We start from the raw sequence: 14875 nt of genomic DNA on the forward strand, positions 1-14875 counted from the left end.
AAAACGTCTCTTGCTGTTGAGAAACCTGTCGGACACTCAGTTTAAAATTGAACCAATTTAATGTGCTGTTTTTTTAATGTTTCTATCATTGCTGTTGACTGTTGTTGTTTTTGCAAGTTAAATATTTAGGAAATGTTATTCTCTCATCATATTTCTTTTTTCTGCACATCCTTGACACACTGAATGTGTCAAACTATCATCAGTTACATATGCAGATGGACGTTTTTGGTCAGCAAATTGTGTTGTCAAGAAAATATAGGCAAATAGGTTTGAAAATAAGAAAAATGAAGAAAAGGGGTTAACCTAAGTTACTCCTTACTAGATAATGTGAATGTAATGTGTTCAAAAACGTAAAGATAATCCAAAAAACAAAATCAACAATTTCCCTGAAGTTTGCACCAAAGGGATCAATAAAGTTCTATTCTATTCTATTCACCATCCATCCATTATCTATACACCGCTTAATCCTCACTAGGGTCATGGGGTGCTGGAGTCTATCCCAGCTGACTTAGGGTGAAGGCAGGGGACACCCTGGACAGGTCACCAGTCTATCACAGGGCCACACTTAGAGACAGACAACCAAGCACACTCACATTCACACCTACAGACAATTTAGAATCACCAATTAACCTCAACATGTTTTTGGACTGTGTGGGAGGAAGCCGGAGAACCCGGAGAGAACCCACGCTGCACGGGGAGAACATGGAAACTCCACGCAGAAACTCTATTCTATTCTATTCCATTCTATTTTTTTTGCACCAGTGTGTGAACGATGGAGCCCCAGACATGACATGGTCAAAGTAAAATTAAATCGTGGCCACAATATAGCTATAACGTGTGCATGAAGTAGTATTTCGTGCGCACGAAACACTGCTTTGTTCCAACGAAATACTAATTCGTTCTCACGTTATAGCTAAATAGTGGCCACGAAGTAATGTGTGCACGAAATCTTAATATCGTTCCTGGACAACAGGGTAAGCAAATCGAGCACACCTTCTCTGCAATACCCTCCACTGAACAGAGTTTGTCAGGGTAATAAAAACGTGATATTAGCGTGACGTATTATAAACGTTTGTGTTCAGTGTGAGTCAGCTTCATCCAAGAAACTATTAAATAATGTACAGATTAAAAATCTGTACTTTTACAAATAATAAATTGTTCTTTTACAACATTTGACAATTAATTACACTATTTTTTACTGTATTTAAATCAGTAAAACATTATTACTTTACAGATATTTGTTGTTATTTAAAACAAAAATGAGTAAGGATTTTAAAAATGGTAAATAATTGTTTAATTGTTATTTTACAGATTTTGTTTTCCTGTTTATGAAATTGCAAATAATATTGAGCAAAAATCCCAGCAAAAAAATAAATTTAAATGTTAACTGTAAAACAAACAAACAAACAAACAGGCCAAAACTGTAAAAGGAATGTCCACAAAGTCTGTTGAAGTCTGTGTTTTGATAAATGGTGATTTGCTTTTTTGTTTGTTTAAATACATGTGACATATGTATACATATGATTGTAATTTACACTATTTTTACTGCATTTAAATCAGTTAAAAACATCATAATTTTACAAATAATTGCTGTAATTTTAAAGAAAAATTGTGTAGATTAAAATTGAAAAGTACTATTTCATTTCAACTATTTCATCCTCCAGTCGATGTATTTTTCAAAATAATCATTATTTTTCTTGTACAACATTTGACCATAAATTTAACTATTTTCACTTGATGTAAATTAGCCGAAAAATATCATTACCTTTCAGATTTTCGCTGTTATTTTCACCCTTCGTTACCATTTATTTTCTTGTTTATTTTTAATTGATTTTTTTGTTTGTCATAACTTCTTGTTAAAGTAACGTCTTGGGTGTGTTTTTCATCACTAGCACATGTTGATGTACTGAGTTTGGTCCTCTGGAGCTGCAGCTGTAACAACTGAGCAAATTTCAGAACTTAGCAACAACATTTATAAAATGAAATCAACTAATTATTCCTCCTGAGATCAGTTCAGCTGCATTTTAAGGCCACAGTGGAACATGCGTCTCTACGGTCAGTCACAGCTTTTTCTCAGCTTTGAAGAACGTTTTGTGTCTTTTTGCAATTGTTTGGTGTGTTCATATTATTATTATTATTATTTTTTGGCATCTCGTTGCTGTCATTTTGTGTCTAACTGCAGTGGTTTTGCATCTCTTTGTTGTTGTTGTTTTGTGTCTTTCTGCAATGGTTTTGTGTGGTTTTTTTTTTGTTCTGTCTCTTTGCAATTGTTTTGTGTGTTTTTGTTGTTACTTTGTGTCTCTCGGCAGTGGTTTTGTGTGTCTTTGTTGTTATTTTGTGTCTCTTTGTTGCTGTTGTTTTGTGTCTCTGCAGTGGTTTTGTGTGTCTTTGTTGTTTTGTATCTGTTTGCAGTAGTTTTGGTAGAAATCACAGTTGCGGTGTCAACTGTTCACACTCACATAGCAGCCTGTCAGTGAGGCAAAATATCTGAATCTATCAACAACACACACACACGCGCGCGCACACACCTACACACACACACGCACACACACACACACACACACACACACACACAACACCCCACATTTGAGCACTTACACTAACTTAGCTTAGAGTTATTCTGCAGAAGAAACCAGGACCATGACTTTTCTTGTGGGCAAAGCATTTTCTTGCTCATGCACAACAAAAACACAGAGGCTAAACTCTTAGCAGCAGCTCTGCTCAACCTGTAAATTACCTGTGACAGCTGTCGCCTCGGGGGAACTGACAACAAGTCCGACTGGCTCGGCTGCCCTGAATCGAGCCTTAGCATCCGGACACACCGGCTTCACAAAGACAAAGACAACTCCAGTTATGTGTTTGCACAGCAACTTCCAATACGCCACTGTCAGACTTAGAGGAGATGTGACCCTTAAACAGGCAGTTTGATGGGATTTCAACCGTCATCACAGTGGATTTAAAGCTTCTATTTGTCTCTTGGATGAGCTGAGTGATGCACCCAGAAATGTGCTAAACTCTCTCAGCGTATCCAGGTTTTCTTTGCTGATCGTATCTTATTCTGGGGATCGGTTGACACGCAGCTGACTGGAGGGATTCGGACATGAAGGAGTTGACGTGATCTGTTTTTCTCTGCTGCGATGAACCCTGTGGTCATGACGCTGAGGTGGACTGTGAGTAAGCTGATGATGGTGATCCTGCTGGACTTCCCAAATGGTCAGTTCACTTTGTCTCAGTCCTTAAATCTGCGTTAAGGCTCTTAGAAATGGCTTCTGGTGACAAGCTCAATAAAGATAAAGATAAAGATAAAGATAACTTTATTGATCCCACAGTGGGGAAAGTTCACTGTTACAACAGCTCCAAAAAAGTGTACAGTCAGTGCAAGAATAATTGGGAACACCCAGTGCAAAATGTAGGAAAGAAACAGAAACAGAAAAACAGAAAACACACGGTGCAAAAATTGCAAGAGAAAAGAACATTATGTACAGAAGATGTTTGTTTTTTTTTTTTTTTTAAAGAAAACTATATACACAAAGATGAGTTAGAAATGGTTATTACACATAGTGGAATGTGTTTGTTGGTGGAAAAAAAGAAAAAGTGCAGCAGTACCAGTGGAGTCTATAGTGCAGCGTTGTAAAGTCTGACTGTTGTTGGGATGAAGGACCTGCGGAAACGTTCCTTCTTACACTTTGGGTGTAACAATCTGTCGCTGAAAGCACTGCGTAAGGAGTTCACAGTCTGATGCAGAGGGTGGGAGGTGTTTCCTAAGATGGCAGACAGTTTGGCCAGTGCCTTCCTCTCTCCCACCACCTCAATGGAGTCCAAGGGGCAGCCACAGACTGAGCTGGCTCAGAGCACCCCCCTCCCCAGCACACTGCTGCATAAGAGACCACTGATGCCACCACAGTCTCATCAAAAGAAATCAGGAATCAAAAAATGAGCTGCAGTGTGTTTGTGTCTGACATCTTAAAACAGATACAAATACATGTAAACCAGGTCCTTGTGAGCTGCTATCCTGCAGCTTTTAGACGTTTCCGTACTACAACACACCTGACTCACATTAATGGATCTCCAACAGCTTGTTGTCAAGTTCTACACAAGTCTGTTACTGAGCCATTAATGGTTTGAGTTGTGTCTTTGCCATTGTTTTTTTTCTTCTTCTTTTTTTTCTCTTTGCAGCTGTTTTGTGTCTATTTGTGTCATTTTGCGTTTCTTTGTAGTTCTGCTTTACACACTGACACCAATGTGAAAAGCTGTCATCAAGTTTATCTGAAATATGAAACATATTTGGGTTTACTTAAAGCCAGATGTGAAATTTCATATTGACAATATGTTCAGTTTTGTTCTCAACTGTAGAAAATAACAAAAGGTACATTTTAGAGTGGGAAATAGTGTATTTTCCCACCAAAACATTTATTTCAATTCAATTCAAATAACTTTATTTATACCCTAGGGACAATTCAAAAACTCACTGAGTATTTGATATAAAGACAGATTTAAAAAAAAAAAACAAAAAACAAAAAACTGCTATATTTACAAGTTACTTCACAAATTACTAGATTTAAAAAAAAAAAAATTTCATAAGGTTTATTCTATCAGTGTTAATTAGCCAGAGTGAAGTCTGCAGTGTGTTCATTTCCATGTAGATGAGATACAGTCGTCCTCAAATGTATTCATACCCTCCCATCAAGGAAGGAAAAAAACAGCTGTCACCGAAATAAGTTGAAATTGACAGAAGGAATAATAAATAAATGAAAATCATGACATTGATTTTGAATTGTGGTTCAACAGAAATATTTAACAAAAAAATAAGCAAGCAAACAAGCACGATGGCAAGCATATTTAGCTGAATAACTCTTTGAGCCAATCACTGCAATCAAGTGTTTTCTGTAACTCTCAGTCAGACTTCTGCCCCTGTTGGCAGGTATTTAGATTTTGGCGCACGACTCATCAGCACAGTGCTTTAATTTGTCTGGGAAAGTTTTGTCTGTTTTTTTTTTTTTTTTTTTGGAAACAATTCAAAAGTAATGTCTTATTTCACTAAATTATAATTTAGCAAATAACTATTTTAAGGATGCAGGATGTATTGGCGACCACATTGGTATCGGCCAATATTTGTGTTTTTTCCCACATATCGGTATCGGTCCGATGAGCCAATTCAGCCGATGTGAAAAACTGACGATTGTTTAATGTTGGCGCCTTCATTTCCATAGAGATGGCGGCACGCATAGACGTAGTGGCCCCTTCAGGAGACGGCGAGAGTGAAAGCTTTGAGTGTATTGTCTATCCCAGACGTTCATTCTGCAAAACTTACAGTAGAGAGACTTTGCTGAACATCAGGACAAAGAACGTCGCTAAAATTGCGGTGCTCGGTTGCGATTTGGACATATTACACCAACACGGAGTCCGATCGGAGACTACGCCAGCAGGTACCTGAGAGAGAAGGAAGTACAAACGGTACGAACGTAAACAAAGGAGGAGGAAGAGAGCTGGGATCCATTCTAGGCTAAAGGCTAACCCCTCCAGACCAGCAGGACCGTCCTCCTACTCTCCAATGTCCACTCCCTCAACAACAAGCTGGACGAGCTACGTTTGCTGAGAGGAACCCACAGAGAGTGGAGGGACTGCTGTGTGTTTGCTTTAACAGAAACATGGCTCCATGACAACATCCCAGACGGACATACAGCTGGAGGGGACGACATTGTTCCGGGCAGACAGACAGACATCTAGCTCTGACCTTTTTCCAGAGCCGCTGCAGGAGCAGGACACTGAACATTGCCAGGGACTCCTCACATCCTCTGCATAAACCGTTTGAACTGCTGCCATCAGGCAAACGTTTCTGGAGCATTAAAGGAAGAACCTCCAGACTGATCAACACCTTTATGCCACAAGCTGTCAGAATGCTGAACTGCTGACCCTAATAAGCAAACACTTCTTTATTTAATTGCTTTTAGTTTTTGGATCCTGAAGAAACGTTCTCTCATCTTGTTTGTACGTCTGTTGTATGTGCAGCAAAATGACAATAAACTTGATTTGATTCGACTCTACATTTGATATTGCTGCTATTTCACAGATGTTTTCACTTAAATGGTCCTGGACTTGAACGCTAAATATTTTAAAATATGTTTGAATTTGTTTTACTTTTGTTACGTAATGAAGAAGACTATGTGGTCTAATTTGGTATGGGCTTCTTTTGAACAGTTTTTACATTCTCACAGTGCTTACTTACACTCATTTTTCCGTATGAACAACAATTGAATATCGGATATCGGTATCGACCAGAAATTTTAATATCGTGCATCTCTATTTTATTTATTATTACTTTTTATCAGTTTCTAGTTACTTGGGTGACTATTGTGAATTTTGCCTTTTCTGTAATGGAAGGGTGTGAATACATTTGAGGAAGAATGATGGTCGAATCATTTCTATGGTCAGATATGAACTCAGAGGCACACATTCTGGTTTTAACTCCATTTCTGTATTTTTTAAAAATATTTTTATTATTAATATTTTTATTGTCTATTTTTTAAAAACCTTATTAACTTTTTCATTTCATTGTTCATTTTATTCTTGCCTTTTATTAATATGCCTGTATTTATGTTATTTAGGACTCAGCGAGTCTGAATGATAATACATCTGGTCTGTATTCCGATATCTGATGTGATTTCATATAAGATCTTGATGTGTCTGCAGATATTTGGATGCTGCCGGCTCCCAAAAAGGTTTCCATGGATTCTGTGGACATGAGACACACACTGAGGTGGCGCCCCCTGCAGGCTTCATGCAACACTACCGTCCTGTACTCCGTCCAGTACCAGGGGTACGTTAGAATAATAACTATATTAACAACTTCATTTGTAGAGCACCTTTAGAAACAAGAGTCTACAAAGTGCAAAGGAGACAAAAGACAGAAGTCAAAGCGAATGAAAAGACAAAAGCAACAAAAAAGACGATATCACATAAAGGAAAGTCTCTAAAAATGTGTTTATGTCACTAAACCTTATCTTGTAAACATGATAAAAAAAACTTTATAGAAAAATGTAGGTGGTAAAATACTCTAAGACTGGAATAATATAGAACCCTTCAACAGAAGAGGCAGGGAGACAGTAAACCTGACGACATTATTGAGTTTTACAGGTGCAGGTGAACAGAGGAAACAGGAAAACTAACAAATATCAACATAAAACCTCCTCAAGTTCATTCCTGACATAAGTTTAAGTACCCAAATGAGGAATTGTGTAAATAAAATGTCAAAATTTGCATGAATTTCCAGAGTAGAAATCTGACAATCAGATTCAAAAAAAAAAAAAAAAAAAATCTGCATAAAAATTCATTTTGTTCACTTTTTTATCAGCCCAATAACCAGAAAAGCTGTCCATAAAAAAGAGGCCATTTTCAGCATGTTTTATGGAATCAAACTTTCTATAATTCAGGTTGTGATTAATATTTGAACAAACCGCTCCATGAAACCTCTCAGAATAATGACAGAAAAGAAACTGGAAGGTTGAAAGTTGGAGAAAAAACTCATGTTCAGAAAACATCCTTCAAAGTCACAGTGAGTATTTGAAAATGGTATAATTATGAATCACTGTTTTAACAAACAGAAACCCCCTGAAACTTCCTCACTTGATACTTACATGAAGATGATTAAGTTTTTATATTACATTTTCTGAAATTTAAAATTTAAATTTGCAAATGTGAGGTATCATCTCAATAAACAAGCATGACTTTGCATAAATACAGTAACAGAAACACTAAAATGTGTAGTTTTCTCCATTTATTAGCCTGAAAAAAGCAAAATAATCCAAAACTGACCAAAAAAATGCATGAAAAAGGTGCATATATTACCTGTATTGTCTCGCTTTAAGTTTAACTCACAAATTATCAGACATTTTGCTGATTTATTCAGCAGCTTGACAAATGAAATCAGTGTTTCAGCTCTGACAAATGCAGCAGCTGTAAAAACAAGTTTCATCAGCGTCCTATGAAGACATCACTGCACAATTCGTAAATATGTGAAATATGCAGCTGGTCCCTGTAATTTATTGTGGTTAGAAAAACACGCTGCAGGTGTTTGAGCGATTGAATCACGTCACAACAGAGAACAGAGAAATGAAAGACACACCTGTTGAATTAATTACTCAGCAGCTGTGTCTTTGTTCAGTCACAGGGTCAAAATTAAAATCTCAGGTAATTCTCAGGAACATTACGATGGTTCTCTCAAAACATTTCTCTGTTTAGGTGAGCAGAGTTCGAGGTTTTTAGGAGTATTTTTTAATATTTTAATATCAGATGCAGCTTGGACACGGTGGCTTCATGGTTGTTCTGTTTCCATGGAGGTGCAGGACTTTATATTGCAGTGAAAAATGAGCCACAGTGATGAAAAAACAGGAGCAAAAAGGCCCAGAAACTACTTAAAGGCTTAAACAAATGAAAGAGTTAAAATAAAATATTCCTGACCTTCACTTTATATTTTTATATATTTCCTAGTACTTTAAGACTTTGATTGGGAGCATCTGCAACTGAAAGCAATTTCCCCTAAAGGATCAATAAAGTGTTTCTCATTCTGATTCTGATATGTGTTTACTCAAAAATAAGCCTGACATGTTTGGTGTCTTTGAGAATTCACAGTCACAGAGTCTAAAGTGAAGTTATGTGAGTTTGAACAACACCTGCAGAGTGAGTTTAGGTGGTGCCTCCGTCTTAGTTAACACAGTGAACTAAATACATAAATGTCACCTAACAGGTCGGCTCCACCTGTCAGCACACTGACTCATTATTACACTTCATTTAAAATTCATTAAAGTGCAATAAGCAGAGTTCTGGTTCTGAGAAGCAGCTGTCAATCAGTGGAAGCAGTTTTTTTGCTGCTGTCTGTATCAAACAGACATGTTTCCTTACGTCTGGAGATATAATTTGTAGCAGCACCGCAGCACTTCATGTGTTATAACACGTTTTACAGCTCTGTTGAGATTTCAGTAGCATTCACTGGAGAATCAGTACTTCAGGATATAACTACGCCATATAGACTGAAGAACACTCAAAAAAAACTCTGTGGAAAGATTAATGAAAAACATCAGGGGATGGTTCCAAGAAAATTCCAAAGTCACTGAATATCTCTTGGAGTTCAGTTAAATCCATCATCAAGAAATGAAAGGAATGTGGCACATGTGTACATCTTAGTCGAGTCTAAAGACACCAGTGAGGGAGGCCACCAAGACACCTATGGCTCCTCTGAAGGAGTTACAAGCTTCAGCAACTGTTGCTGTTCTTCACCAGTCAAAGCTTTATAGGACAAAGAGAAAGACACGGTTGGAAAAAAGCTCATATTAAATCTTCACCAGAAGACGTTTGTGAGACTCTGAAGTCAAGTGGAAGAAGGTTCTTTGGTCTGATGAGACCCAAATTGGGGTTTTTGTCCATCAGACTAGATGTTATGTTTAGTGATTGCTTGCTTCAGATCCTCTATAAGATCCTTACTAGCGCTTCCCAACTCTCACCAGGCCATTAAAACAGTTTACATTTCTTCTTAAAACTAAGTTTGTTCCTTTATAATTATTACTATGATCATTATGGGTGCTGATTGTGAGCTCCTTTACACTGCACCTCATGAAAACATATTGGGTTTCTGCTACACAAAAGAATCTACACAATCACACAGAGGAAAAGGAGTTTTGTTATAGCGTGGCGTGCTAAATACACAAAGAAACATAATGATGGACACTGACATTCAGAGATTCTGTTATATGATACATGGCTGTATATCTCATGTTCTACATTTTCTTCTTGGGAACAAATCCTTCTTGCGAGATTCTTTAAAAACATCTCGCAATTAGGTACAGTCGGGACTTGATAATACCTCACTAAGTGTAAAACCTTCTTTTAAGTCGGATAGCAAGGCTGTCGGATTGTCAAGACGGAGGTCGAGATACAAGGAGGGCTTGATGCTTGATGGGTCATTTGTTGTTAATATTCATTGTTTATAGTTGTTATAATAAACTATCTACATATATGACATTGTTATGATCCATCTATCCATTATCTATACACCGCTTAATCCTCACTAGGGTCACGGGGGGCTGGAGTCTATCCCAGCTGACTCAAGGTGAAGACAGGGGACACCCTGGACAGGTCACCAGTCTATCACAGGGCTACACTTAGAGACAGACAACCAAGCACACTCACATTCACACCTACGGACAATTTAGAATCACCAATTAACCTCAACATGTTTTTGGACTGTGTGGGAGGAAGCTAGAGAACCTGGAGAGAACTCATGCTGCACGGGGAGAACATGCAAACTCCACACAGAAAGATCCTGGTGCCCCCTGTTATGATTTATATCAAACATAATAAAAGACTCGTCATGAACTACATCGGTCGCTCCATGACAGTGCACGACGTGGTCTGTGACTTCTTCAACGCTGGTGAAAACTTGGTAGATGCAATTTTACGTATGATGTCTGGCGCAGTATCGAAGCAACTTGTTTCTATGATTGATAAGCCCGATACAGCAGCAGTATATAGGTTCATACAATTGTTCAGGTGTCAAAACATGTCAAATTGTTTAATACTTCAAAGAACTTCAAAGCACCAAACCTATCCTTCCTGTGTTCCACACATGTAGAGTTGTTCACTAACAAACTTAATTAGTTGGGCAAACTCACTCAATGAGTGGGACTAGTGTATTGTTAGAACACCACGCAACACTGGATTTCATGCCTAACTGACTGGTGTGCTTGTGCACGGGCCCGTCGGTTAACATCAAAGGGAAACAAATCTGTCGGATTGTTCAGTCAGATAATACGCCGTTATCCTTATTTGTGACATAAAATGTCATGTCGGAGTCAGAATCCAAGGCTGTCGGCGTGTTAAGGCTATTTGTGATGGGTTCCGTTCGTTTTTCCTAAAAACCTGTCAGATAGCAAGGTTTTCGGATTGTTAAGGGTCGGATTAACAAGTCACGACTGTACTTTTATTCTTCACTCAGTGCACCCTAAAACCTGCTGCCAAAGTCAGAATAACACCATTTATCAGAGCCAGAAACCGTAGTAGCAATCATTGTATTTTGAACTTTACAGTTGTCATTTCATGTATCATACGTGACATGTTGTTCTATTGGGAAATGTAACCAAAAAGAAGTCCAGAATCACTTTATTCTAAATATCTCATTTAAAAATTCACAAAAAATGAACTGTTTCTACCAGACTCTGTAAAAAAGTGAGAAAAAGAGTTTTCTGGTGAACTGCAGGCAGTGTTCAGAGAAGAACTCAAACCTACTGGATCAATTAATAAATGCAGCATGGCTCAGAAACAGTGAACAGAGGAGCAAGTTGTTGAAGACACATTCAGCATGGTGAAACATCTTTCTATAGCTGATGAGCAGAGTAGAGAAAAAAAGTCTGTAGAGGCTGGAAACATGGAGATAATGAAATATCTGTAGAATGTGGAGACACGTTGTTTGTCCAAAGTAGTACCATCTGTTGACACTTGGGAAAATGTTGCACGTGTTGATTCCAGGTTTTTTTTTTTTTTTTAAATTTTTATAAAATAAATATTCACCTTTACTAGGAGCAAGAAAAAAACAAACTAGTGCTTGGCATGTACAGGGTTAAAAAGGCTCATTTAATTTCCAGCAAACACGATGAGTTTTGTTTGAACTATTTTGTTGTGGATTGATCCACATCTGGTGTTCTAGAGAGTGTTTATGGCAGCAGGATGGTGGACGTGTGACGTGTAACATATAAAGTGAGACAGCTGAGGTGTGGCTGAGCTGACCTTCAGTCTGATGTCGTCCCCCAGAGAGTTCGAGCTGCTGCTCAGGAACGGCAGCTGGGTGGACGCCGCCGAGTGCCAGCAGATCCCTGAAACTCACTGTGACCTGAGCTTCGACCTCGGGTCCGACTCCGACTACAACCTGCAGGTCAGAGCTCAGTGTGGCTCGCAGCTCTCAGCCTGGACCCGCCTCAGCCAGCCCTTCAACCGGAGAGACAGTAAGACCTTAGCATCCTGACGGACCACATGTGGATCAGTCAGGAAATAGAATAGAATAGAATAAAACTTTATTGATCCCTTTGGTGTAAACCTCAGGGAAATTGTTGAATATGCTGCTGCAGATTTAGCTCCCAATTCACTTATTTGTTATCTGAGCCCTTAAACTAAATTCTGTAAAATTTTAAGAATTTTCCTTAAAAAAAAATATCTTTACCTGTGAAGCCATTTTAAGGGTTGAATATCTCCAGAAATAGAACAGCCATGAAATGTGGTGAGGACACAGACTGAATAGTTTCCAACAGATCTAAATGACTGACTGTTCCTGTAAGTGTATACATATGGATGCATGCATATTTCCTGCTACAAACACAGTCTTTGGTCGACATTTGACCAAATTTTAAGGCCTCTAACATCAGGACAATTTGATATTGGGCAAGTATGACAACTTTTTACATATATTTCTGAAATCTGTTCAGAATTTCTCAAAATTTCTCCAAAATGACTTTGAACCTGTGCAAAATGAATAAGAATTTGTCGAAAAAATGGATAAAAACCATCCAATGTAACTTAAAACTGTCCAAAATGGCAGTAGTGAATAATTATTGACCCTTGAAAATGAAAAAAAAAAAGTGCAAAATCTTCCAACAAGGGTGGTGCTGTGTCCCCAAAAAGTTCCTGTAAGTGTATAGATATGGATGGATCCATTTTTCCTACTAAAATACAGTCTTTGGTCGACATTTCACCAACTTTGGAGGCTCTAACATCAGCAGAATATGTGACAAGGTTCCACCATCACTATCTGACCTGAGCTCTACAGCTGGTTTCTAATGAGGTGAACAGAGTAAAATGATTAACTCGTAGATATCACCATGAAGCCTCCCCAGTTGATTACATACTTCATATTCATGGAAGTGCTACCTCATTGGTTGGTAATTGAGGATGTGAGCAGTGAGACTAGTTAGGGTTTGGGTAGTCTGACTTACCAGGTGTAAACTTGAGTAGAATCTTAAAAATTCTTCCAATACCTTTTTTTTTCTTCTAATTTTTAAATATGCAAATGCAGATTATAGATCTATAAATCATTTGCATGACTTTTTGAGGTTAAAACTAGTCTCAAAATATTTGTTTAATTCTGTTGACATAATAAAGCCAAAGGAGATTTTATCATTTCATCACTCCATAAATCAGAAAATACTGCCAAGAGGTAGAAAAAAAATCACATCCTCTATGTTTTTAGGAATGAAATGCTCTATAAATCAGACTGTCAATGATATATGAACTAACCTTGACAATTTAGAAAATAATAAAACTGTAAGTGTATTTAAAATGTATCCGAAAATTCCACATATATTTTTTTTTATTGGCATCATTAATTTATTTGAGTATTTTCTTACCAGAACATGACAAACGTTAACAGAATAATTAACCTGGTAAAGTATTTTTGCTAACAGAATGATGGAATAATATCAAACCCAGTAGACCCTCAGTAGAAACCTTCAAAACAAAGACAGGAACTGGAAAAATGGAGAGTTTGGTGCAACTAAAGTGGAGGTTTTTGATCTCAGTGGGAGAAAAACAGCCTTAAAAGAAATGTAATATAACTGAAATCTACAGACTCAAACAGACAATGTGCAATAAAATAAATATATAAATCCACGTTTTCTCTTTGCTAGTCTGAAATAAGGCAATTTATGAAAGTAAAATAGTAATAAAAAGTGTTTCTGCCTGTAGAGTCTCTCCTAAATAAAAAAAAAGTTAAATAAACTAACAGTGACAACAAAAGCAGGACGGTGCAGAGAAGTCTTCACATCTTGTTCTTGAATTGTTGCTACAGAGGAAACATGTTGTGTTTTGTAAAGAAAGAATTAAAAAGTGAATGTTGTGCAGCGGTGATGACGGTGCCGGAGATGCTGGTGACGACGGCGGGCGACACCCTTCAGGTGACCTTCGACAAGCTTCCTCCTTTGGCCGCCGTCAGCGTGACGTTGTGGAAGAAAGACGACGAGACACAGGTTGCTTCTTTGTTCCCCTCTGACTTTTGTTTAATGTCTCCTCGTTCCGCCTTTTGTTCCTCTATGTATGCTCTTCTGTCCGTCTATCTTCCCTTCACATCCTTCCTGCTGTCTCCATTTCTTTAGTTTTTCTCTCCTCGGTCAACTTTAATTTCTGTCCTTTTCCTTTTTCCTTCTTTTTCTCATGTTTACTTTTTCCCATGCTCTCTCCACTGGTTCTCTCTCTCCATTGCTTCAGCTTGTTGTTTTCATATATTCCCTGCTTGTATCCTTCTTTCATTTTCCATATTTTCTTATCTCTTCCTTTCTAAGTTAGTTTGTAGACAATCAAGTCATTATTTACAGTATTTATTTATTTGAATACTGAGTGGAACAAGGCTAATTAAACTCTGAGCAGTTTCTAGACTTTTTTATTGTTACTGTCATATTTTTCCTCACTGTGGTTCTTTTTTTTTTTCACTACAATACAAAGTCCTGCACCTCGATGGAAACAGAACAACCATGTAGAAGGAGAGAGAACTCAGAAATGTCTTCTGTCAGTGTGACACAGAATGAACAAAAAGTTTAATCTCTTGGATTGTTTTTTTCCCACCTTTTAAAAAACAAAAACTAGAATGTCAAACATTTTAGTGGCCACAGACGTTACCAACACTGAGTCTCCACATTCTACAGATATTTAACTATTTCCACATTTCCAGCCTTTACAGACATTTTCTCCCTTCTCTGCTCATCAGCTATAGAAAGATGTTTCACCATGCTGAATGTGTCTTCAACAACTTGCTCCTCTGTTCACTGTTTCTGAGCCATGCTGCATTTATTTATTGATCCAGTAGGTTTGAATTTCCTGCAGTTCATCTGAAAACTGAATTATG

The 14875-nt window shown here is 37.7% G+C and overlaps 1 protein-coding gene across 1 annotated transcript in view; it reads left to right on the top strand.

Moving 5' to 3' along the window:
- The first annotated feature begins 2899 nt into the window (after positions 1-2899).
- The window catches only part of crfb16 (cytokine receptor family member B16), a 16004-nt gene continuing 4028 nt past the window's right edge, over positions 2900-14875 (top strand). Inside the window, exons 1-4 of the mRNA XM_008295821.1 lie at positions 2900-3213; positions 6691-6817; positions 11800-11990; positions 13879-14003. Coding sequence (XP_008294043.1) covers positions 3138-3213; positions 6691-6817; positions 11800-11990; positions 13879-14003 — 519 coding nt within the window. The 5' untranslated portion in view covers positions 2900-3137. The remainder of the gene's footprint in view (positions 3214-6690; positions 6818-11799; positions 11991-13878; positions 14004-14875) is intronic.

The sequence above is a fragment of the Stegastes partitus genome, unplaced genomic scaffold, assembly GCF_000690725.1.
Source record: "Stegastes partitus isolate 25-593 unplaced genomic scaffold, Stegastes_partitus-1.0.2 Scaffold1078, whole genome shotgun sequence".
Taxonomy (NCBI): domain Eukaryota; kingdom Metazoa; phylum Chordata; class Actinopteri; family Pomacentridae; genus Stegastes; species Stegastes partitus.